At 34.9% G+C, this 26,864-nt stretch overlaps 1 protein-coding gene across 1 annotated transcript in view; it reads left to right on the top strand.

Moving 5' to 3' along the window:
* The window catches only part of SEMA3A (semaphorin 3A), a 202,670-nt gene that overhangs the window by 40,270 nt on the left and 135,536 nt on the right, over window positions 1-26,864 (top strand). The window contains exons 2-3 of the mRNA XM_021689684.1: window positions 16,711-16,868; window positions 21,663-21,725. Coding sequence (XP_021545359.1) covers window positions 16,711-16,868; window positions 21,663-21,725 — 221 coding nt within the window. The remainder of the gene's footprint in view (window positions 1-16,710; window positions 16,869-21,662; window positions 21,726-26,864) is intronic.

Here is a 26,864-nt window from a genome sequence, read left to right as displayed (position 1 = left end):
ATAAATAAATAAATAAATAAATAAATAAATAAATAAATAAATAAATAAATAAATAAATAAATAAATAGGCAGGTTTTCCCTCCTCCTCCCGTAAGCCCTTGTAGAACTCCGGAGATCTCGCGAGATTTGGCTTCCTCCGGGAAGTACCGCTAGGTTGGGCTTGATTCCTTTGTTCTTTGAGACTGTTCTGAGACGGGTTTTGTCTCACCTGTCTTACCCTGCGCGCTTCCTCGTTTTTGTTTTTGTTTTTTTAATTGCTGGTCGGTCTTATTATTTTAACGTATTTACAAGAATACATTATTTTAACAAGGAATAATTAAAAAAAAAAAAACCCAAACACTGCCCATCCCGCAATTTTAGCTCCTTAATGGTTGTTTCCTACAGCAGAGATGACCCAGTCAGAGAGACCCCGGCTGTTTCCTGGTAGGTAATTCACCCTCCCCGCCTGTACCTGTGGGGGAGGGGTGTGGGCGCTTGTGCTCCGTCTCCCTGCGCCCGCAGACCTGGGAGCTGGTCTGGTGGACTCGGGAGTCACCGGACCAGTAAAGCCACTGCAGAGAGCTGAGGGAAGTGTGCAGGTTGCCCTAAGGCCCCGCTGTAGGTATTCTACCCTGGGACATCCAGCACGTGCTCAAAAAGTGGGATTTGGAAGCCCCTTTCTGAGCAGTCTTCGCTGGCGATTTTGTGCACCAAATCCTTCCCGTGCCAGGGGCAACCTGTATTTAACGAGCATTTAAGGGTAGCCAGCCAGTACCTCCATATAAATGATAGGGAATAGGGAGGGTCCCAGAATTTGGTGTAGGTCTGAAAGGGTTGATGACGAGAGCAGGGCAGTGAAGAGCGTCCTCAGTGTGAGTTCTAGGCCTGACTGGGCCACTGCTTGGCTTTGAGACCTGGGTATTGCCCTCTTTGCGCTGGGGCTTGGCTGTCAGACCATGCTGCTCACAAGGCTTACTTACCCCACCATGCTGGCAGGGATATTCCTTACCCTTCAAAAGAATATCTCCTGCAGATATAGATATATAGATACATAGATACACATATATATCCTTTATATATAAAAAGACTATCATACAGGGTTGAGAAATACCGAATTTAATAATGTTTCCATAGGCAAATTTCCTCACAGCTAGACCTCCAAAAGGCTTTAAGGCCTTAATTTGAAGTATAATATAATGATATATGCAGTATTCTCTCAAACTCAGCTTTTCACGGAATACTTGATTCCATGGAGCATCAAAGGAAATTAGTGTTTTATGGAACACACCAGTGTTCAATCAATATGTGTGTCTGCTTTCATTAGACAAAGAAATAGCTTCAGCAGTTCTTAATATATAGGGAGTGGCATATAAATGTCACAGAAAATATTTTCTAGCATTTGTTTGGGATATTCAAGATATTATACCTATAAATGCTTGTCTAATTTTCTGTTTACCAACTATAAGAAATACTGTAGAAGGTAGGGAGAGAATAAGAGGCTGTATAATTAAAATTAAATTTCACTAACGTAATATTTTGAACCTCAAATAGTTTATGTGCATTAAAGGGGAAGTTCATGGTAGTATTGTTTAATTAACAAAACAAAAATACATTTAATAAAATATTGGCCATAAAAATAGTGTAAAGCCAAGTACAAGAATCCATTTAAGCATATAGAATAAAAAGTGCATCTTTTTATCTTTTACGCATTTATCCTTTGGTAAGAAAATATGCATTTTTATCCCCATTTTGTTGCCCTCACATTATTATAAGGTGAGAGTTCTAAGGTCAGTGATAACTCTGCTGCAGTGTATATGAAATCAATGTGTGTATTTTTTTCTGAATGTTACAAATCAACTACTGATAGTTCAAAAGCTCTCTCTTTCTTTGATGTCTACAAAGATGATAACACAACTGTATGTATGTGGATGATGTGCCTTTCCCGATAGACCGTCTTTTGACTTCATGCCTGTTGGTAATTGGTACTTTTGCAATAAGAGCATTTTCAACTACCTGAATCAAGACTTTCATTGCAGTATCACTTACCGGTTCCTGACAGCTAATGAAGTGGCAAAGCAGGGCTGATAAACTCCAGAGCCTATCAAGAGGGTTGAGTGTAACATTTTTTAGATTCTGATTTACTAAATGAGGTGGAAGTCATTAAGTTCATCAAACAAACTCAGCTATGAACTTTTAAACTAATTTCTTGAGTTTTTAAAGTAGAAGTAATTTCTTCCCTTTGAGTGATTAGAAATGATAAAACGAGTTCTAATTGGGAAAGCTAGAATTTTTTTTTGATTTTGTAATTCTAGTTTCTACCACTTTTTGAGTCTTATCAGTACGAAGAAACAAATGCCTGTTTTAGATAATTGCCTTAAAAGAAAATGTAAAATTAAATATGTAAAATCTCAGAAATCTTATATTGCCACTTTGGGACACAGCGAAATACAAAGTCTGAGCTTTCAAAGCAAGTTTCATGAGGTACATAGGTCACTGTTTTCATGACAATTTATTAATTTGAAGAGAAATTTAAAAAATAAATACCTATTTTTGAAGAAATGTTCCAACTTTAAAGATAAAAAATTACTTTGAATTATTTAATCCCAAACTTAGTAATAACAGTAATATTATCACAAAATGATTGACAGAGATAATCTCCTTTTAACTATTTTCATGCCAAATAAAAAGTATCAGGAAAATGAAAGAATTCAGAAATTGGTGACCTTAGATAATATTATATGACTCTTTCATACTCACACTGAACTGCAGTGAGGGTTTCATTAGAATTTAATAGCACTAACACTTTTTCTTCCCCTGACTAGAGGCAAGTTTTACCTCTGTTATTCTCTATGTCCAAACTAATGGGAGAGTTTTATTTTAAATGTATGTTAAGTCAGATTAAAAGGAGATCATTTTTCACTCCAAGCAATGTTTATTATTTATCATTCATTCTAATACTTTTATTAGTGTTTTGGCTTGGGGTTTTTTGTTGTTGTTTTATAAGAAGGAAATGATAACATTTTGATGAAGTATAGAAGGAAGTTTAATAAGAAATTGACTTATGCTGCTTTCTTTGCCCATTCTAAAAGAGATAAATCTGGTTCTGAATTAGACTTTTGTTCTTGTGGGGATAAATGTCTGTGTGTCCTGCACTGGTCTAGAGAATGTTTAGTGTCTGCTCTCCTGTTCAGCCCAGAAATGTGCTTGATTTTAATGGGCCTGGGGAAAGCAAGGATTTTCAACAAATATTCTGGATTCTTAGCTTCATCCTAGGGAATCACTTAAACCAAACCTAGCTCACATTATCTTTAATTTCAGTCCCAGAACATCTGTAAACATGACCCAATCTTAGAATATACTTAGAGCAGAATATATTTGGAAAAGAAAATTGAACAATTTCAACTTGTCTCATTTTCTATATAAGATAAAATTCTTAAATTATTATTTTTTGTACCAAGTAAATTTTAGAACTAATACCATGAGGTATTTTTTTTGCAAAAAAAAAGAAAGTATTTCGGCAGAGCAGAATGTAGGAAAACTTAATTTTCCCGAATTATCTATATAATAACCCATCTCCCCCTTTCCTTTGTATATGTAGAAAAATTATAACATGTCAATGAATTCTTATGAACCTAACTTTATTAGAGCATCTGACTTCCTCTGCTTAATAAATTCTGAAATGTGTCCATTCCAAAATTAAACACATTAGGGGAAACATGTTTGTAGTGTGTCATCATAAATAGGATATTATTGTCACTAAGATTAGAAGGGACTCAGAACACATTGTATGGTTTCATCTAGAGATCTTTTGAGTTCATTGGTTTTCAACACCCTCCTCTCCCATCTCTCTTCCACCCCTCTACAGGGAAATCTGATTCAAATAAAATCCTTTTATGGGCAAGCCAGAAACCTTCATAATCAGAATGTATCTATTCTGTTAAAGGAGTGGGACATGCCTAGGTATGCCATATGAATACCCTCCCTATTTCCCTCACCCCCCCCCCAATAAAGACAATAAAATAAGCTCTCAGGTGAACAACTTCTACTTCTTTAGCTGAAAAACTCAAATTGTTTGTTGTGACACCCAGACACCGTGCAATTTAGAGAATGAAGAGACTAGAAGTGGTAAGGGGAGCAGGATAAATTATGGGTAATCTAACCCACATGCACTGTTACATGCCCATAAACATGTTCATTTTATCCAATCAGAAATCTATCTACTCATTCATTTGGTAAACATATTGTAAATACCTTTTGTCAACCAAATCTAGGGTTTAGGTAATTCCTACCACCAGCCCCACACACCTGCTCCTCTGATTTGGTTACATGATTGATCCTTGAGAATGTCCATATGATCTCCTGGACTTCCTTTTGACCTTCTCTCTCTTCCAACTCTAAGAAATAGATTCTTATCTCAGTCAAAAAGGGACACCCATGAACACTAAAATAAATATGTTCTCCAGAATGTTCACACTTGCATGTATCAGTTTTCGTCCATGAATAAGGAAGGCTTCTTTTCCCCCATAAATATATCTTGGGGTGGAAATGATGGAAAAGTACTGATGAGCTATTCAGTTTCTTTCTTATGTAAAAGCTCATTTGCTCAGCATTAGAAAAATTCAAATAAATCATTCTTAAGCAGTTTAAAAAAACTCTTTTAGTGGGCATATATAACAGATAACAGGTAACAAGTGGTTCATAGCTATTTAATTCTCGAAATATGAATATTTTCCACAGTTTTGTTACTGGAAGAATGAACTATACAATTTGTAAATATCAGAAAACATTTTCTTCCTTATAAGTATGTGGAATATGATGGTTATTTAAAGAACACACTGAAATATATGCTATGGTACATGTAAATAATTGACCAGGACTGCCTGAAAAATTAGACTTTCAATTGTATTAGTTAGATAAGCCTCCTTTTTGTTTTCTTTAACTTTGCTAATAATAATACACTGCTTGCTTCTCATAGGCATTTAATGAACACTGGCTGGTAATAGAAACCTGCCTGTAGAGGAACCTTATAAATAATTAAGACCTAAAGACAGAATCAAAAACAAAATTTCAATCTCTGGATTACAAGCCTATCACTCAACGCCCTAAATTAAAACAGTGTGAATTATAAAAGAAGGATCTACACTTTAATTGGAAATTTTTACTGACTAATCATCTTGCACAGAAATGAGTGATCAGTTGCAATGCATAGTTATATTAATCACTTTTATTCACATTATGTACATTTAATTCATTTTTATTTTTCCAAGAAGTAAAAATTATGCATTATGTATGTATCATGCATTAGTTTTTTTGTAAATTGTTAGCAACTTTTATATTTTGACTATATAGTTGTACAAAAACTTACCAAGGATCAGGCAGCAAAAAATTAGGAGAAAAATTAAAGTCACAGTTTTTCTAGAGATTTATTAAGAAAGAACATTAAACTAAGAGCCAGGAGAATTTAATATAAGCATGACCTCTGCAACTGTTCATTGTAAAGTCATTTATGCTTTTTTGTAAATGGAAGTAATCAGACTTCATAGTCTAAAGATTTTTTTAGATATCAAATTCAATAATTAAGTAAGTATACGGTTAACCATTTCTTCTACAGATAATTAGACTCATATGGCACTGTGCTAAACTTTATATCTAAGAAGACTAAAGCACATATCCATGCAAATGAATGGCATGCAATTAAAACATTAGTGTATGTTGTGATCGGAGTGGATGGGACATCAGAAGAGGGAGTAATACCTGCTAATTCTCAAGGCTTTCATTGGAGGAATAGCTTATAACTGTACCTTGAAGCAGGAGAACAGGGAAAATAAACTGGAAGCAAGGGGGGGTAAGACCAGTTTTAGAGAAGAGTAAATGTGCCGTTTCTGATAGAATTGTGGAAACTTATAGAGACAGGCATAAAATAAAGTAGCAAAGGAAAATTAGGGACTGTGCCTTTATTAGGGACCCTGGGCTAAGGTAACAATGGTCAGTGCAGGTATTTTAAAAGCACTGCATTTTTGAAATATGCTCTGGTCAATTTGTGTGGTGATGCCTTGAAGAATATATTGAAGTTGAGAGAAATTGAAGCTAGGGAACCAGTTAAACTATTGCATTTGCAGTAGTTTTTGTGTTTGATGTTACTAGTTAAACAAAACTCTGAAAACTTGATTTGTGGTTTTGATACATGGTTATTGTATGTAAAATGACCATAATTGTTCTTAGCATATAGAATTTTAAAAATTAGCCATTTTATTATATTTTATAGCCAGGTTGTAAGTAATTTAGGGTTTAGATGGCGTAATTTTATTAGTCATTTGAATGGAACATAAAACTATTTAGAAAAGCTAGAATATAATCTGAAATGCAATATATATTGCTGTATTTGCTTTTTAAATAGATTCTTGTTATTATTTATTTTACCTGAGTTTTTGTTGCACTTTAAAAATATAAGCTGTTTTAAATAATATTTATTGAGACACTTGTTTCTTTGTGCCAGTAATAAGTATAAGCCAGGAAAAGGTTCTAGAACTAGAAATACAAAAATAAGCAACAGAATATTTTAACTCTAGAAAGGGAGCTTAGGAGATAAAGCAGCGATTAATCTACACTTGTACATGGCACTGTGTTTTACAAAGGAAAGCATGATATACTGTCCTTAGAAGGTTGGGGGAGGCTTGACCTAGATCCTGAAAGGTGAGTAGATTTCCCTGTGCACGTGAGGATGGAAATTGGAGAGCACGTAGGCTGTGGTAACTATAGATGGAATACAGTTGAGTTAATTGAAAATAATCCTCTGTGTGTATGTGGTTAGAAGAGAATCTTAAATACTGGTATTAGTTGTGGTGGTGGTGGCGATGGCGATGATGCTGCCACCTTTGTACTTAGTTGTACTTTCACATATTCCAATAACTTGATAGCCATATAGATTCGTAGAGTTTGTTCCTGCGATGAAGCATTTGAGGATGAAAATTTTATGATTTGCTAACCTTTTGATTACCAATTCTATACTACCTGGGCTATATGAAGGTATGTGCCAGATTTCAGCATTCTGTCTGAAAATGTTTCATGCTTTTGCTATATTGGATATATTCTCTTAAAAATTTGTGGTTTGATATTTCTCTCTTCCTCTGTTCATTTAATTTTTCTCTATTTTATTATTTTCTTTTCCTCTTTTTTCCATGAGATTCAAAGGAAAGGGATAGAGTAAAAGTGCCTTTTTCTCAACATTAACAGAAGATGATTCTGGGGGTAGTGCTAACGTGGTTTGCTGGTGTAAACCTATAGAGAGAGTTATGTTAGAAGATGATCATAATCAAAGAAATTATGATGAATTACGACAGTGACAGTGATGAATTATGACAGTGACAATGAGGATGTAAGCAAAAAAAAAGTACACAAGAAATTATTACAGTGTTAAACAAAACTGAAGTGGTGGAATGGATCGGTGGATGATGAAGAGGCTCTGGTTCATGATCCTTTGGACCAGTGATACCTGCAACCAATTTTAAAACATACAGAAAGGTGATGATGTCAGTAATGGAAAGAAGAAAAGGGAATGAGTTCTGTTCAAGTCATGCAAACTCTGAGGTGTTCGTGCACTATCTGAATAGAAGTTTCTGATAAGCCTTTGTGTGACTTTCAGAGGGAAATCTGTCTTGGAAGGTAAGATTTAAGACATGTAAAATACTGCTAGTGACAAAAGAAACACTTGTAGAAAAGATTACCCATGGAGTTATCACTATGCAAAAAAGTTCAAGTACAGAGCGTTTAAAATAATATAAAGATTTAAGACATAGAATGGGGTAAGAGGAAAAGAACTGGCCCCTGGTGTCAGATGGGAGTGGATATCTTGACTTTATACCACACTAGCTTTGTGACCTAGGATATTCCCAATATCTCTCTGAGTAACTGTCCTCATGAGAAAAAATGGGAATGAAAACTGTCACCTCACAGCGTTGTTGTGGGAGACTAAGGAATGTACCTAGAAATCATTCAGCTCGTCAAAGGCTTACAAAGTCTTATGCATTTTTTTAAGGCCAGGTTTAATTGTCAAGCACTTTCTCCAAGGATTATCTACTTCTCCTTGAGGCATTAATTTCTCCCTCCTGTTAACTTTCTTAGCTCTTATTATTCTTGCTGTTGTTCATTTGGTTTTTGCTTCTCTTCTCTGAGGGCATTTGTCTAACTTCCATGAAGGTTTTATTAATCTTTATATTCCACATACTTCTTAGCAAGTGCCTATGTAACATATGTTAGACATGTATGTTACACATATATAAGGACTGGATATATGTTGAGCTAGATTAGTCTGTGAGGAAGTAACTTTCCACACATACTTTTCACATTATAAAAAGTGAAAAACAGATTAATATCATAGATAGGCCTGCCCTTGATGTTTTACAAGCATATTTGAGGAAAAATATACTGTCCTTCCCTGACAGTGTGGTTCATTGTGTGGCATCTAGCAACATGGAAGCTGGGCTTGAGCTGGTAATGGACCTTTACTTCTGAAGCTCAAATGTGGGCAGCTTGTACCTTGATCAGGGAGTCTGTCCAAGTCAAGAAGCTGATTATTCACGTCATCTACAAATAAGAAGCATCTGACAGAGAAGAGTCCTGGCATAAATTCAATGTGTTGGGAGACATTAGAGATCAGACTATTAGCAAATATAAAGAAAAGAGTTGGAAGAACTTGGAGAAATGCTCTAGGCAAAGGTGGCGGGATTGTGTTTTATGGAGCGTTGTGTGACCTGTGGCATGGTCTGAGAAAGTAGTTAAGGTAAAAGTTACCCTCAGATCAGGATGTATAAATTTGGTACATATTTTGAGTGTTTACTGATACTAAAATTAGAAGATAGATTTTTCTAAGTATATTTGAATAATACCTACCAAACTTTGTTAATTGAGAGAATATACTCATCATCACTAAATAAATAAAAGCATATAGACACCCACTAATATTGACTCTGTCTATGTAGTAGCAAGATGCACTGGCTAGAAATGCTAGGAATAGAGTTCATCATTGATAGTTTATCTTAGAGGAGTAGTTGCCAAATAGAAGTCTGTGGAAAGTTACTACCCTTCTCTGTAACAGTTTTAAAATCAAGTCCTTGGAGGGGTGCCTGGGTGGCTCAGTTGGCTGAGTGTCCGACCCTTGATTTCTACTGAGGTCATGATCTTGGGGTCCTGGGATTGAGCCCTGACTCTGGTTCCCTCCGCAGGGAGTCTGCTTCTCTCCCCCTGCCCCTCTCCCTGGTCTTGCCCTCTCTCTCTCTCAAATAAAAAATAAATCTTAAAAAAAAATAAAATAAGTCCTTGCTGAAATAAAAACAAAATCATAAAAATAAGGTAAATTTTTCTACAATATAAATTTATTCATATCTAAGGATTATCTTTTGTGTGTGTTTTTTCTTCCTCCTCTTTTTATTACTTTAATAAAATGCCTCCTTTTTTAGTTGAAAATAGAGCTACCATATGATCCAGCAATTGCACTACTGGGTATTTACCCCAAAGATACAAAAGTAGGGATCCGAAGGGGTACGTGCACCCCGATGTTTATAGCAGCAATGTCCACAATAGCCAAACTGTGGAAAGAGCCAAGATGTCCATCAACAGATGAATGGATAAAGAAGATCTGGTATATATATACAATGGAATGTTATGCAGCCATCAAAAGGAACGAGATCTTGCCATTTGCAACGACGTGGATGGAACTGGAGGGTATTATGTTGAGTGAAATAAGTCAAACAGAGAAAGACATGTATCATATGATCTCACTGATATGAGGAATTCTTAATCTCAGGAAACAAACTGAGGGTTGCTGGAGTGGGGGGTGGGGTGGGAAGGATGGGGTGACTGGGTGATAGACACTGGGGAGGGTATGTGCTCTGGTAAGCGCTGTGAATTTTGCAAGACTGTTGAATCTCAGATCTGTACCTCTGAAACAAATAACGCAATATATGTTAAGAAAAAAAAAAAAAAAAAGAAGAAGAAGAAGAAGAAGGTAGCGGGAGGGGAAGAATGAAGCGGGGGAAATCGGAGGGGTAGACGAACCATGAGAGACGATGGACTCTGAAAAACAAACAGGGTTCTAGAGGGGAGGGGGGTGGGAGGATGGGTTAGCCTGGTGGTGGGTACTGAGGAGGGCACGTTCTGCATGGAGCACTGGGTGTTATGCACAAACAATGAATCATGGAACTTCATCTAAAACTAATGATGTAATGTATGGGGATTAACATAAGAATAAAAAAAAATTAAAAAAAAAAAAAAATGCCTCCTTTTTTGTATGACATGATATGATAGTCAATAGTACTTGTTTCTGTTGTTTTTATAATGCAACAAAAAGTGGCCAATTTTCATTTTAGCTCCTGTTTTGCTTTGGAAATATTTTTGGTTTATGAGATTTTAAAAGTAATCTAGGAAGCACTGAAATGTAGGATCCAAAACTTTGGACCTTAATGAACTTCCCAATATTTACAAATATCTGGATGTAGTCATCATTTAGTCAAAATATTTGACTTCATGTAGATCCAGCTTTGACTTCTTTAAATGGGATCTTTGGTCTATGAAAGGATGAAGTTTAAGTCATGGAAAAAGGGCATAAGTCTAAAGCCATGAATGAATATAGGCAATGAAGTTGAATCCAGCAACTGGTATGGTCCTATTACCTTTCATGCTATAAAATTTAGAGGAGGGGTAAGAAAAGAGAGAAAAGAGAGAGAGAGTGAATGAGAAATGTAATGGAAGTCAGAAATATGAAGAACATTGTGGCTATTGTTTGGATTTGAAGGTCAAGCAGTTCTTCATCCTACTATAAAAATGTCTAACTCTGGGCGGTCTTGCATTCTAGAAATTTGTATTCATTTCATTGCCTTTTGAGAATCTGACCCGGTTATTGTAATATAATCATCTGTAGAAATCTATTTTTATCCTAAAGATAATCAGACCACGGGAACATTCCAGCCTTATTATGTAGAGATAAGTAGTCATGTATGATTTTGATATAAATTCTCCCATCTTTTTTTCTTTTCATGTATTAAAATAAACATAAGAGAGCATCAGTTCATAAAATAATTTTTCAGTATCTTAAGTAATGTACTGATAGTAATTACTAACAATGTTTTTTTCTTTATTCAAGTACAGCTACATTAGAGATTATGATGAATTCAGGAAAAAAGGCAGATCTGAAAATTTATAAATAAATAAGTAGAATGAAAATTAGAATTGACTCGGGGCGCCTGGGTGGCTCAGTCGTTAAGCGTCTGCCTTCGGCTCAGGTCATGATCCCAGGGTCCTGGGATCGAGCCCCACATCGGGCTCCCTGCTCAGTGGGGAGCCTGCTTTTCCCTCTCCCACTCCCCCTGCTTGTGTTCCCTCTCTCACTGTGTCTCTGTCAAATAAATAAATAAAATCTTAAAAAAAGAAAATTAGAATTGACTTATTAGGAAAGATCATGATTCTTCTTCCCTAATTAGTTGGTGGGATACTCTGATTAAAGAACATCAATTATAATTTCATTTCTTCTTTTGCTTGTGTTATTAAATTAAAAAGAAATATATGACATGGACTTTATAATAATTGTCTTGAATTTTATAAGGCTGTTTTTTGGAACTGTATCATAAGAGAGTGTAATCTATTTATAATTGATCACTCTGCTGCTTGAAGTTATATGAAATGATTTTCCCATTCAGAACATCTATACACTTAATGCTTAGTGTCTACATTGTCTTATAATATAATGGTGATAATAGCACTTATTGAGCACAAACTATTTGCTTCACTCTATGATCAGTATATCTTCCATTTTGTCATTAAACAGATCACAGACACTAAATTGGGGAATCTTGAATAAACAATGTTTAATCACTTTTCAAATTTTAGAATAAAAATTTCATTAGAGTGCTTGTCTGAAATGGCACTTTTGATTACAATTGTAATTACTTCTCTTTACGGTTCACACAGATGTAGAGGTTAGAAGTGATGTCTCAACCAGAAAAAATCTGAATTATCACCCAAAAGAATTACAAGCTTTAGCCTGCTAAGATTCATCATAGTCAAATTGGTTCTGTAGAGATTTAGATTGTTCTTTAATGTTTGTTGTTATTTGTCTAAATATGAATATAGCAAGATGTGAAAAGTAGTGAAATATTAAACATCTCACTATTTTGAATATTTATTTTAGTTCCAATTCCAACTTATGTCATGGTAAGAATTATAAAACAGATGCTGTGAAAAGAAACTCCTAAAATTCTGGAGGAATGGAGTCGAGGCTGAAGTTGTTTAAAATCAGTTATAGCTGAATGTGTCTACATATAGGAAAAACAAAATAACAAAATTAAATAAGGAAACATAATATTAGAGAATATGAGATCTATCTAGATTTAGAGAAAGGGTCTCTGATTTTAGGTATTTTTGCCCTGGAAAGTGGTGAGATAACCTTAGCTTAGCAATCTGGAATTTGCTGTGACTCAGACCCCATGAGGGTCTCGAAAAGTCTTTTCTCAGTTATAAAGAAATACAAAGTTCCTGGTAGGGAAGAACATCTAAAGAAATTGGAGTAAAAAGGAATGATTAGGCAAAATCAAGTGTATTTGAAAGTGATGGAAAACACAGCTGCTAATCCATACTCCAGGAAAATATTGCCTTTTTGTTTAATGAAATGATCCAGCAGTAACATTTTTTTAAAGTATACTTTGTTTCCATTGTGATGTCATACATAAACTACTTAAGACTTTTCTCTAAGTTTTGTCTGTCGAGGAACCAGTGATTTTCCCTGAACAAATTTACAAAATTTAACCTGTAACATATTTTTCAATTGGGTGAATATTTTCATTGTTTAGAATTATAATATAGATAGGCATTACATTTATTATTTAAAATTTAGGTTACAGAAGTTGACAAACAAAAAGAATATTTCACTGTTCTTAAAATGACATATTTAATATTAATGTAAATCAAAGAGGATATTGCTTTTCTTATTTATCCCTTCACCATGCAAAATTATAATGTCATTAACAAGTTAGCATATTTGGTAGAAAAGTAATTTTTCAGTATGCTCCATCTGGACCTTAATTTCCTACCTCTGGTCAAGAATATTGAACATATATTTACCTCTACTTATTCACGCAGGTGATTGTGTGCTTAACTATGGAAACTGTTGTTCTAGGTGTTTTACATGAATTATCTAACTTCACCTTCATAATAGCTCTTAGAAGATATATTATTAACTCCATCTTCCAAAAACTGAGGCCCATGTAGCATAAGGAATTCATCCTAGTTTGCATGACTAGTAAGTACGGTGGTGATGCTTGTGTTCTGACCTATAACTGGATGACTCTATGTTCTGTAGATATAGCAGTTGTCTTCCGATAACTTCTTTCACTTGATGCTTAGAGCGCGCTTATGTAGTATCTGTGTGTTTCCAATTAAAATCTACCTTTGTGTCTTTTAAGGGATCCTCCTATTGATTAATATTTATATAATTGTCTTGGTTTAGACACAGCTGACTTTTTTTTCAGTTTGCCTAGCTCCCTATGTATTTGGTTTCTTTTGTATCTATAGGGTAGAATTATTACAGATTTTAGAATTGGAAGGAATGTTGGAGGGCATCTTCTTCTCTATTTGATAATTATTATCTCCTTGAACGGCCATTCAATCAGTCAATGAACACATCCAGTAATGTAGCCCCTGCTTCTCGTAGTAGCCCTTTCCGTCCTCACACAGAGCAGGGTACCTGAAATTTCAGTCTTGTATTGACTCTCTGTAGCATTGATTATTTGCAGTTATTTGGACACTGGCAAGGGGATGAGATTTAAATTCAGATATCATGTAGTGAATTCTGTTTTTTCTCTTTGGAGACGAATAGCTCTCATTTATTTCAGATATAACTCATATGAATTAAATCCCTTCCTTCCTTCCTTCCTTCCTTCCTTCCTTCCTTTTTTTTTTGGTGCAGGTGGAGGGTAGGATAAGGATAGCCCAGTATTCTACTGTTTTTCATGAATGAATTAGAAAATCATCTTTTAATAATTTGTTAACAATTCTTGTATTTTTGCGTATTAGATGAATGGATAGATAAATCAATAGATAGAAGTAGACATTCAATTTAATATTTACTGACTGGTAATAAGGAAAAGAAACCATGTGAGTTATGGATAGTGAGTTATTAATTCTATATTTCCTGATGTGGGGGAATGTGAATTCTGGTAAATAAGTCATTTATATGAATGATTGACAGTGTGATACAAGCAGTAAAGAAATTATTTCTTTTTTTTTTTTAAAGATTTTATTTATTTATTTGAGAGAGAGAATGAGAGAGAGAGCACATGAGAGGGGGGAGGGTCAGAGGGAGAAGCAGACTCCCCGCCGAGCAGGGAGCCCAATGCGGGACTCGATCCCGGGACTCCAGGATCATGACCTGAGCCGAAGGCAGTCGCTTAACCGACTGAGCCACCCAGGTGCCCTAAAGATTTATTTATTTGAGAGAGAGAATGAGAGAGAGAGAGAGCATGAGAGGGGGAGGGTCAGAGGACGAAGCAGACCCCCCGCCGAGCAGGGAGCCGGATGCGGGACCGATCCCGGGGACTCCAGGATCATGACCTGAGCCGAAGGCAGTCGCTCAACCGACTGAGCCACCCAGGCGCCCTAAAAACAGACTTTTGAGATTAGCGCAAACAACTTAATGTTCAACTTCTATCTTAGCCATACCAAATTGGAGGAACAATGTAGAGGGGGGAAAAAGGGAAATTTTGCTTTGCAGCTTTTGTTGAAGTATCTTTAGACATGCACAGACACGTTTGTTCAAGTCAAGTCAAGCTTAAGGGAGGGAATCAAGAGTTGCCAATCATGAAACGTAATCATACGTAAAGTTTTGAAGATTTCTTAATGGCAAAGTTCCACATATTAAGGCACAACAACACTTAGAGATTCAAGATAACATCTAACATCCAAAGTATATGGCAGTAATTACTTAGTTATTTGAGACAGAGATACAGAGCGAGAGAGAGAGAGCAGGAGCGGTGGGGAGAGGCAGAGGAAGAGGGAGAAGCAGACTTGCCGCCGAGCAGGGAGCCCGATGCGGGGCTCGACCCCAGGACCTGGAGATCATGACCTGAGCCGAAGGCAGTCGCTTAACCAACTGAGCCACCCAGGCGCCCCAAGAAATTATTTCTATGAGAATTTCTTGGAGCTCGCATTTGAGCTAGCCTTAAGAATGGGTCTTTTTTTTTGTCAAGGTGATACATAGTTGTAGATGTCAGAAACAATGGCAGCAAAGGCTAAGACGTGGACATATGCAGAGCATGTTTCCCTTTAGCATACAGGACATGAGGGGGGAGTATTGGGTTAGGGTCTCAAATGGTAGTGACCGGGTCTTTAATGCTAAGTTAAGGAGTTTGAACTTTATCCTCCACTGAAATAACATTTTTGGCAATATGGAGAGGGCAGTCGGAGAAATCGATAACGCGGGGAAATTTGTCAAAGGGTTAATAACCTGGGGTCATGGCAGGGACAGAGGAAGGGTCTGCATGGCTGCTTCCTGTCCTTGGAAAGCACATTCTATATTTTGTGGATGTTGATGAAGGGGTTCTACTCTGTGTGCTTTGGAAAAATCTGAATCATTGATTCAGGACACAGTTTTGGAGAATCCTCAACATTTCTATCCCATGGAGGGGGGTTTGTGGTGGCATATATACATAATTTTTATTGAAGTAGAGAAAGAAGACCTCTTTGGTGATTTTCGACAACTACCTTTCTAAAGCAAAAGTGGACTTACAATTAATGATATATTTTTTTTGAAAATATTTTTCTCACTTAGGTGTAGGTCTAAAAGTTCAGTATTTTCCCATTTACAGCAAAAGCAAATAAAAGAATGCTAACAAACTGAAAAATTGAAGTCAGATAGTAAAATTCATATAACTCATGTTTTCAGAAAAACCTAACTTGGTTTCTCTATATATGTCAGTTACAAAATATTATAAAAGATTTAGATGGTAGAGTTAATGATTTAATGGTCAAAAAAACATGTAAAAATTCCTCAATGAAAAGAAGCCTCAGGGGTGCCTGGGTGGCTCAGTCGGTTAAGCATCTGTCTTCGGCTCAGGTCATGATCTCAGGGTCTTGGGATGGAGCCCCACATTGGGCTTCTGGCTCAGCAGGGAGTCTGCTTCTCCCTGTCCCTCTGCCTCTCCCCCTGCTCATGCTCTCTCTCTCTCTCTCTCTCTGTCTCTATCGCAAATGAATTTAAAAAAAAAATCTAAAAATAAAAAGAAGCCCTCAAACAATTAGGAGTTTAAACAGTGTTTCCTCCATACTACCTCTGCTCTGTTGGCCCCTATGCTTATCCTTCTAGATAATGACTTGGAACAAATGAAACCCCTTAAAAAGTCTTTGTAAAATTAAAGACATTTTGTATACAATATTGAGCATTTCATTCTATCATTACATGCAAAGAGATTCCATCAGATCAGTTGTGTGGATGAGGTATTTCTATCCCTTTCTTTTGAAGGAGTGTGTGGTCTTGAGTATGAAATCAGCAAACTAATGAGTATGACTTCCATTTCAATGAAATGTAAAAAAAAAAAAAAAGCTCCTGTATATTTCTTAGTACCATCATTAAGAACAACCACTGTTTAGTAACTACAGCAGGAAGTAGTTAGATTGCCATGTACCAATAGCCCATGCTCATGTAGGACCTCACATTAACACCCAATGTCTTGCTTTGTTACCTTGCAGAAATGTTGGAATCCAACAATGTGATCACTTTCAATGGCTTGGCCAACAGCTCCAGTTATCATACCTTCCTTTTGGATGAGGAACGGAGTAGGCTGTATGTTGGAGCAAAGGATCACATATTTTCATTCAACCTGGTTAATATCAAGGATTTTCAAAAGGTATCTTTATTCTAATATATACATTGTAGTTCTTTTAAAACATCTCAACCTATTTAACAGTTAATTCTCTAGCTATTTAACAGTGTGACAACTGGAAAAATTGCTAAAATTATTATTTTATCTTTTCAGATGCACGTAAAAGTAATGCATTGATTTGATTATCACAAATAATGGATGCAGTAAACCATAAAAATCATCAAGGAAGAAACCATAGTATTTTCAATGATCATTATAACTTCAGCTTATCCTTCCATAGTTATATAATTTTTGCTGCATAAAACTAAATATCTGAACCATTATAGACATATATCATAATAATGTCATGTGTGAAATGATGTGTATATATATATATGTATAAATTTATACATCTCTCTATATTGCCAGCAAATGCAGAGTTCACCAACATTATACACATGCCTAATCTGGTGTGTCACCTGTTTTTGTAAATAATGTTTATTGGAACACAGACACTTTCATTCATTTACATATTGTCTATGTTTGCTTTCATTCAACAATGGCAGAATTGAATAGTTTTGATAGAGATCATCTGGCTCACAGAGCCTAAAATATTTACTATCTGGCCTTTTGAACACAAAGTTTGCCAAAACCTCATCTGGAAGATCAGTTTTCTGTGTCAAGTTTTTACAAATGTGGTCATTTAGACACTAGAAGTCTATTGGTTTTATCCTTACTCTTTATCGTGTTTCTGGCTTATTTAATTAAAAAGCTATACAGTTTGGAAAAATAAACATAGATTGAAAAATTAGTAGAAATTATGCTGCTGAGTCCATATGCTATACTCAAAGTCAGTCATTTTTTTCACAGTTAATATTACTAGTCATAGTTCTCTGAGGGACAATGATCTTTTATGCAGTAGCTTTTGTAAGAGTGCTAGTATGACATTTTTTTTAGAGTACATTCACATCAGTTTTTATGTATGTTAGTTTTGCTTCTTAACATTTAGGGCTTTAGAGTGGTGTTCCTCAACTTCTGATAAACTTTAACAGATTGGACAATAAATTTTAAAAAGTAACTGAATTCTATAAATAGCTTTTGTTCTGGTTGAAGAATATTGCTTTAAGGATCAAATGAAGATGAAATTCAGAGCTGAATCATATCTTGCATAGAGTATACCACTGAACCTAAGGCTTTTACTTTCCTATTACTCAAACACTAAAATTCTGACTGTGCATAAAGACTCAATTCATTATGTATATCATATAAAACAGCAGTGCCCTTACTCATATACTTTGGGAATAATATATGGCATTTAAAAATCACCTTTGATATTTCTTTGATTTTTCAATCTATTTGATTTCTAAGTCTTCTCAGATCATAGCAATATCCCTAAGGTTATCTATTGCCTAAGAAAACTGGTTATCCATTTGTTTTTCTTAAATGACAAAGGTATTTACCTTAGAGTCCTTTGAAAGGGTCATAAAATAAGCAGGTTTGTTGTTTAGTGAAAAGAAGTCATTCTTTTTATATAATGAACGAAAAATCTAAGAAGATGAAGAAAAATTTGATATTTTCAAATTTCCGTGTTTATAATACTTTTATCATTTTGTAAAATTCATATATATGAATATAAATATATATGCATGTATCTGTGTGTCTGTAGATAATACGTGAGCACGTAACACCTCAGAATATATATTTAATGTTTAAGCATTATTCTCTAAATAATAAAATAATAAAGATTTTTAATTTAAATAGTTCATTCTAAAATTGAAAAGACCTAATTGTCATATGAGACAACCTACTGTTTTATAGATAACAAAATCCCAGAACCATTTGTACACTCAGGATATAATCACATTATCTTCTACCAACTAGATTTGTAGACTTGAAGTAGTGAATTAATTAAAATTAGGTGACTTGCACAATGTCATAGTGTTGTTATAGCTCCTGCTCTTGAGGTTAAAGTCATTATTCTAGTGGAAGACATATTTCTAATTATAAAGCATCTCATGCCAAACATATTATTTAATTATACCACACTGTCTATAGGAGCAAATGCAGTTTACCTAAGAATTCACATATATTTGTCTATTAATATTCCTTTTAGCCTATATATGATGTTATTCAACATTTTCTGATGCATCTACTGTTGTGATAAACTTTATAAGGGTCACTGTAGGATATCATAAATAGTTCTTGAGGGACTTATTAATATTAAAGATAAGATTTTGAGCATATAGATGCGTAGTAGGCCAGTCCTTATTAGAGACAACACATTCTCAGATTTGGAAGGACCATGAAAATATTCTAGGCCTTGATAAAAGGGTGCCATTTCTTTACGACATAAATGCTTCCTTACTAAATAATGAGTAAGAGGGGCTGCCATGAATAGAAGCATAGAGGCATGAAGAAAAGAAAGTGTAATATAGATCATGAAGCCCTTTCAATATGAGAATAAGAAATTTAGTCATTGTTAGTTAATTGAGAAATTTTTGAGCAAAGAAGACAAAATATCAACAGGTTAACAAATGTAACTGAAAAGTTAGGAATTATTCTTTGTGGAAATGGTTACTGTTGGAAATGACAAATATATATATTTTTATATAAAATAAATATATATATTTATTCCGGTGACTTACAGTTATCCTCATTAAATTGCTTTCCAAAATAGCATTTTATATGCTAAATTTGTTTTCCTCAGCCAGATTTTTAAGCTTTATTTATTTATATATTTTTACTCTGGAACTCTAGAAAGTTTAGAGTTCATACTCCTCTGAGTATGAGAGAATTAATCATAAATGTCATCAAAATTATTTTCATTAACATTTGACATAAGAGAAAAATGACAAAATGAGGGCCATGCTATCTCAACACCCAACAGTCAAGAACTAAGAAATTATGAAAAAGCTTGCCTTTTTGAATTAAAAATTATGTGTTTTAATAATCTGTAAGTTTTGTGTAACGTAACTGGCAAGCTTAATATGAAAGTCAATAAATCTTAGCCCTACTATGTATTATTATTATTGTGTCTTAAATAAAACTTATATTTTAGCCTCCTGTTGTAAACTTTAAGAATAGATCACTTGGGGTCTCCACAGCCAATGTAAAGATAGGGCTGGGGAACCTGTGGAATGAACTACCCAGCATTCGGCTGTAGGAATTCACAAGTCGGGGTATTGTGAATTGTAAGGACATGCATTTACCATTCTTACATTGTTTTGTATTATGTGATTACTATATAAGAACTTTGTGGAACAGGTCAAATGATATTTTTAATTTACATACACAGATATACACGAAAGGAAAAGCACATGAAAAAGAAAAGAATACACAAACTGAAAGCTTCAAATGGTAAAAATGAATGCATATCCAAAAATTTCTAGGGCGTTTGTAATTGTGACATGGACCTGAAATGCATTTGTTAGGCCATCATAGGTTATTTCAGTATGTCCTACATTCTTGCTTATAAACGTGTTGTATTTTGTTTTTTGATTCTCTAGATCTAGTATCACAGCCCTTGCACAAATTCATGACCATTTATATTGAATTATCAAGAGGTTCCCAAATAAATGATGATCAGTCATTTTGAGACTAACAGCTATCTATCTAGCAGACATGAATGATTGCCACCATGTCTGGATTTTTTTTTTTTAACATATGACATTTTTTTTTTTTTAAAGATTTTATTTATTTATTTGACAGAGAGAGACACAGCGAGAGAGGGAACACAAGCAGGGGGAGTGGGAGAGGGAGAAGCAGGCTTCCCGCTGAGCAGGGAGCCCGATGCGGGGCTCGATCCCAGGACTCTGGGATCATGACCTGAGCCGAAGGCAGACGCTTAACCGACTGAGCCACCCAGGCGCCCCAACATATGACATTTTTTCCCCTGAAATTAACTGTTACCAGAAGAGAAAGATGAATTAAAAAAAAAAAAAACCAAACTGTTCTGCCCCAATATAGATAGGAGTCTTTTGAATTGACCTGGGGAACTGAAAAATTTTATATTAAAATTTAGATGAGGATATTCGCATTAATATTATGAAGGAAAATAATCCATAGTCCTCTAAACCACCAATAAAGTCTTGTCTTCTCTACCGCTGTCACTGTAGTCATACAATATAGGAACCTTTCAAATTTAGCAGAAATATTATCACAGGATGAAAGTGAAATGTTAGGGATGAAAACACAATTGTTTTTCAGTTAGTCTAAGTTTTTCCTACATGGCGAAGCTTTTAGAGCTATCTATTTGCTTTTTCATTTCCTTCTTTATCTCCACAAAGTATACAATGCTACTCTTACCCACTGTCCTGTCAAAAAAGAAAAAAAAAAGATTCCTATCTAAGATGGAGTTTTCTAAACCGTATCAGTGGCTCATTCTAGTGTGTCATGCTGAGATTTGAATTAGGGAATAGGACCCAGGGTACCCAGTGTTTAAATTTAACAATCACTATTTCATGGTAAAGACAGATTCATTTAGAAGAATGTAAGCCACATTTTATGTTTATTTCTACCTCTCTTCCCTAGATCTTCACATCCTCCCAACCTGCCTGACAGTTGCCTTCTCTGCACACTGCTTAGCTCTATTGACTACATAAATTCTGTGTTGCTTAACTTTCATATATAGCAAAGTCTGATGGGTAGACAGAGATTGAATGATTTAAGTTCATACCAGTTAACGGATGCCACTGCAAAGTCTAAGCTGAAAAGTTCCTGCCACATAATGTTTTATGGAACTTTCTTTATCTAAGTTGCCCCAACTTGGTGTAATAGTCTGTAATTTTGAGAACTTAGAGAACTTAAGTGGCATAAAATTATGTTTTTCTCTGCCCTTAGATTGTGTGGCCAGTATCTTTTACCAGAAGGGATGAATGCAAGTGGGCTGGAAAAGATATCCTGGTAAGTATCAATCTACTGAATCATCTCAGTAATTGCATAAATAATCTATTACTCTGTCATTATTTTTGTTCAGTGTTGTATTAAACACCATGCTTTATCTGTGTACTTAATCACTTTTTAGAAACAAAATAATATTTAATTTCAGATGTTGACATTTTTATTTAAAGAAAAGTGGGTAAGAGTAACAGCATGCCTAAATAAAGCGAAAATATGTTCCCTTTGAGGATTTATATAAATGTAAATGATAATTAACAAAAGCAATTTTGCAGCATATATACTTGTATCCAGTAAGTCACCTTCTTTGTACAAATTGGTTTTCATATGTTAATTCCTCTTGAATTCCTTTTGGATGATACGAAATTTTTCTACTTCTGAGTCACGATTAAACTACCGCTCCTTCCTTTCCATCCCATTCTTTTTTTTCTTTTCCTTTCCCTTCTCCTTCCTTCCTTCCTTCCTTCTTTCCTTCCATGCTCCGGTTTCTTAAATAAATATGGATTCAGTAATGACTGTGTTACAGACATTGTCCTGGGTGCTATGGAACAAAAGGGAATGGTAAGCAATCCGTACGATGGTTTTACCATTGTAAAAAGATAGAGGCCATTTTTCCTGAAGTACACTTTGTCAGTAAAATTAAGTGGGTCGCTGTTTTGAGATACAGCCAAGTATTTGCACAAATCATAAAAAGCAGTTATAATCATTTAAATCAATAAAGTAAAATGAATTACAGGATTGAAAACATACATAATTTCTATTATTTTATGTCTTGGATATTTTTGGATGTCTAAAACAAGAAAAAAATCAAAATGTTTTGTGTATGTATTGGCATTTAGAAGAAATTTATCTTAGGTGCTTAAAAATATACATTAACATGTATGTATATATATGTAGATATGTAGATATTTTCAAGGGACAGTTTGATTGATTGGTAGCAGCTGCCCAAGATGATGTATATATTTAGAATGATTTAGAGGTGGAATCTGAGTTCATGGGGGAAAAAAATGCCTCAATCTGGTAGCACTGTTGGCAACAGGTAAAGGAAGGTAGTTAAAGGAGCACAAAGTACAGATATTCCCCATCTTTGATTAATTATATATTAGCAAAATTGGGAAATTTCATCCTTGAAAATTTCATTTTAAATACTGTGTTGGTAAGTTACATTACACCTTCATAGTACAATCAACATTTTTCTGATTATGTGAAAGTGGACCCCCAAAAAAGTATATTCTATCAAATATTAAACCATCCCAAATTGATGCATGTGTTAGGACTATTGGAAAGGAGTAAATAGAAAGAACAATGAAGTAGGAGTCCAGAGAAGTCAGGAATTTTACGTTGATAACCCCAATGACTCATTAACTGTAGTTATGCAAGTACTTTAACTTTCGGAGTACTTTATTATTTTATCCATTACGTGAGACATTACATATTTTACAATTTGTGACAAACAAGATAGTTTTTGTGAAAATTATTTAAAAGAAAATATTTCACAAGCGTAAGACAAAACACATAACTGAATACACAAAAAATTATTAACGTCAGAATGCCATGGTTACCATTTCTAATGAAAACATCATTAATGTAATTAATTTGGTCCTCTTTAAAGATCATGACCACTGTAGTGTTACACTGTTCTGAATTCAATTCAATTTGAAAATTAAAGATAATATGATACTGATCTGAGAAAAATATCTGGATTTTATAATAAGCACTGTAGCCAAGTACAGAGCATATTTGATTTAATGATTGAATCAGCTCATTCAGTTGCTAAGATAGTAGATAATCTGTGGGGTGCCTGGGTGGCTCAGTCGTCAAGCGTCTGCCTTCGGCTCAGGTCATGATCCCAGGGTCCTGGGATCGAGTCCCACATCGGGCTCCCTGCTCTGCGGGGAGCCTGCTTCTCCCTCTCCCACTCCCCCTGCTTGTGTTCCCTCTCTCCGCTGTCTCTCTCTCTGTCAGATAAATAAATAAAATCTTAAAAAAAAAAGATACTAGATAATCTTTTGTGTTTGTGGTTTCCAAAATTCACCTCAGTGCATTTCCCTCATATTTTATGGCTCCCCTCTGCCCTTCCGTCCTCTCCTCTCCTTCCCTCCTCTCCGCTCTCACTCTGGTGTCAGTACCAAACAGAGGTATTCTGGTGTTAGCCCAGATGCACTGAGTTCAGCAGCCGCAGTAAAGTCATGAGCTGCACAGTGCCATATGGGTAACCCTCGGAGGTTTCCTCCCTAAGAAGGGCAACTTTAGTTTATTATCCAGGCTTATTGAAAATGCTTATGGGGTTTAAAGAACTAAATTAAAAGGAACTAAGACATGCAGAGTTTGCTAAGTTTGATACAAGGTATTAATGGCGCCTGATCATTTCATACTGCCTTGTAATAAACATTCTGACAACTTAAAAATCATATCACATACATTATGGTAGAAATAGGCAATTATGTGAGCGTTGAGAGATGTACATTTTTGAAGGTTTAATGGTATGGCAATATTAGCCATACTAATCTTTTCAAAAGTGAGCTAATTAGTTAACATGATAAAATGTTTGTTTGGTTATTTGGTTATTACTTTACATTCTTTGTAAAGAATTTGGTTATTACTTTACATTCTTTTGAATTAAATCAATTGCTATATATTTTGTTTTCTCTTTGTTAGCACTTAATGAAAGAAAAACACAGCAGTTTTCATGTATTTTGGTTCAAAAAATGTATTTTTCCTATAGCTCCAAACACTAAACACCAAACACTATAAAATATATTCAATCAGTAAAATATATATTTCCTACTATTTTTTTGGTAACCCATCTTATTCCTTTAATAGTGCTTTTCATTGACCTATTATTCAAAATATATTTTATGCATTTCAAATGCATTTTATTAAAATTTATTTTCTTTCCAGGTACCCTCATTTATGTACTTCAACTTACATATCTATTTTATTTAAATAAAATGTATGGCATTTATTCATTATTTTGGACTTTAATATACAGATGCATTTTTTCCATTTCTTTCTTAACATGTGATTTTAGAAAATAGCAATTAGTTGACTTCCTGAATAGCATTAATATTTTTACCGATAATTCCTTAACCACTTAGAAAGAAAGACTAAGGATAAGGAGTTCTTAAGAATTTTCATTCAATATCATTGATTTTTATAGTGACACATAGATAGTTTGATAGAACTGCCCTGTATCTTAAGTAAATAATAGTCAGCTGTGACATGTGGACAGTAATTCCTTTCAAAGAGCCCTTGTGATGCTGAAAACCACAAGAATGAGGCTTGAGTAGTTTTTGCAGCCATCAGGACTCCAAGATAGAATTGTAACCAAAATAGAAACTGACCTGAACATTTATAGAAAAGTAAACTAGTGACCTCCTTGAGTGCACGCTATGGTTTCTAGAATCTGAGTTTACTGTTTCCCTCTGGTTTTAGTGTTTTCTTAAGAAGTCCTCTAGAAATAAAGCTCCTGTATTTTGTTAAAAGGTTTTATTCATTTACTAGAGCCTGCGAGTGAGAGAGCACAAGCATGGGGAGCAGCAGAGGGAGAGGGAGAAACAAACTCCCTTCTGAGCAGGGAGCCCAACGTGGGGCTCGATCCCAGGCCCTGAGATTATGACCTGAGCCAAAGGCAGACGCTTAACTGACTAAGCCACCTAGGTGCCCCAATAAAGCTCCTTTAAACAAACCTTCCTGGAGGAAGTACTGTCTTCTCAGTACTAGATTCAGATGCAAGAGTACAATAGGAAAAGTAAGGCAAAGACAATGACTAATTTTATATATCTTGAAAGTGGATCAGTCTTAAGTCTGTTAAAGATGGTTAAGACGGCCCAGCCACCTGGGAAGTCAGGATACACCCCTAGATTGAACCTACATAGTTCCTGTCCATCCATAGTTCCTTAGCCTACATAGTTCACCAAATGTAGCTTCATACAAAAAATTGAGCCCTTCCCATTCTCCCAGGCAGCTAGAAAGATACAGACCATCATTTCTTATGGCTCAGTTTTGCATCAAACACATATGTTAAATCAGCAGCTGGAATTCAAGCAGCAATTCCACAAAGATGAACTTTGTGGTAAAGAGGGAATCTGCAACCTGGGAGACATTTATATTTCCTTTCTTTCCACATGTATGTGTAGATGGAGGGAGAGAGAGAATATAAATGGGCCTTAGGCTGCTGATAATGACATTTCTGACAACATCATTAATCTATGTTTATTTTTTCCCTTTGTGGAAGTGAATATACCAGATATATACTAATATGCTTTCTTGGTGTAGTAGGTTCTACACTTTTATACTGTTGTGGCGTTTCTATATTAGGGAGGTTAAATGCTCATGAACTTCTCCATTGTTGTAACTTGAGAGTTGTAATTTGAAAAAAAAATTATATATAATATTATTGGACAGAGTCCCTGAATAAGGAGATAAATGCAATCCAGATATCTCTATTCTGACTTCTATTATTCACCTTTACTTTCATTTTTGATATTTTTCTGGTCCTTAAAATCCACTTTGTTATTCACAATAACATTTCTATTGAGGGATTAACTTCCTTGACCCTGTTTTGCAAATGAAAACTGAATACATGCTAAGCTGGTAAAAGAATCTGTTTCGAATCAATAGCTCTCTGTATCTTCTTTGTTTATCCTACTAAACCATCTCTCTTTGCACTAAGTTTCAATAAAACCAAATGGCAACCGTATGACTGTTAGAAATATTTTGAACATCACTGGAAATCAAAATTTCAACCATCTGAGAGGAACAAAAAAAAGCAGATTCTCATAACATTGCTATTGGATACATTTCAAAGCGTATTGTCATGCACCTGAATTTTGGGACATTTTTGCAATTCTTGAGGGATTTATTTTTATATTTTTGTCCTTAGTTGTTATTCATTTTTAATGCTATGATGTATTATAACATGTCTATCAAATTTATCATGGCTCAAATTGCAGGGCCTTAGCAACACTGTTTTTTTTGCCAAGTGAATGCAATGGAGAATTTGAAGCCACACATGCATCTTAAGTTTCAGTACAGTCCAAAATGCACATTAATCCTTGAACTTCATTTACTTTTTCAAAGATCAAAGTTGGTATCAACTTTATTTTGTTTTTATTTTGTTTTAGGGACTTCAAGTCATGTTAA

Source organism: Neomonachus schauinslandi, chromosome 12, assembly GCF_002201575.2.
Source record: "Neomonachus schauinslandi chromosome 12, ASM220157v2, whole genome shotgun sequence".
In the NCBI taxonomy this organism is placed as follows: Eukaryota; Metazoa; Chordata; class Mammalia; order Carnivora; family Phocidae; genus Neomonachus; species Neomonachus schauinslandi.
The sequence above is the reverse complement of the archived record's forward strand: the minus strand, read 5'-3'. Positions and strand labels throughout refer to the sequence as shown.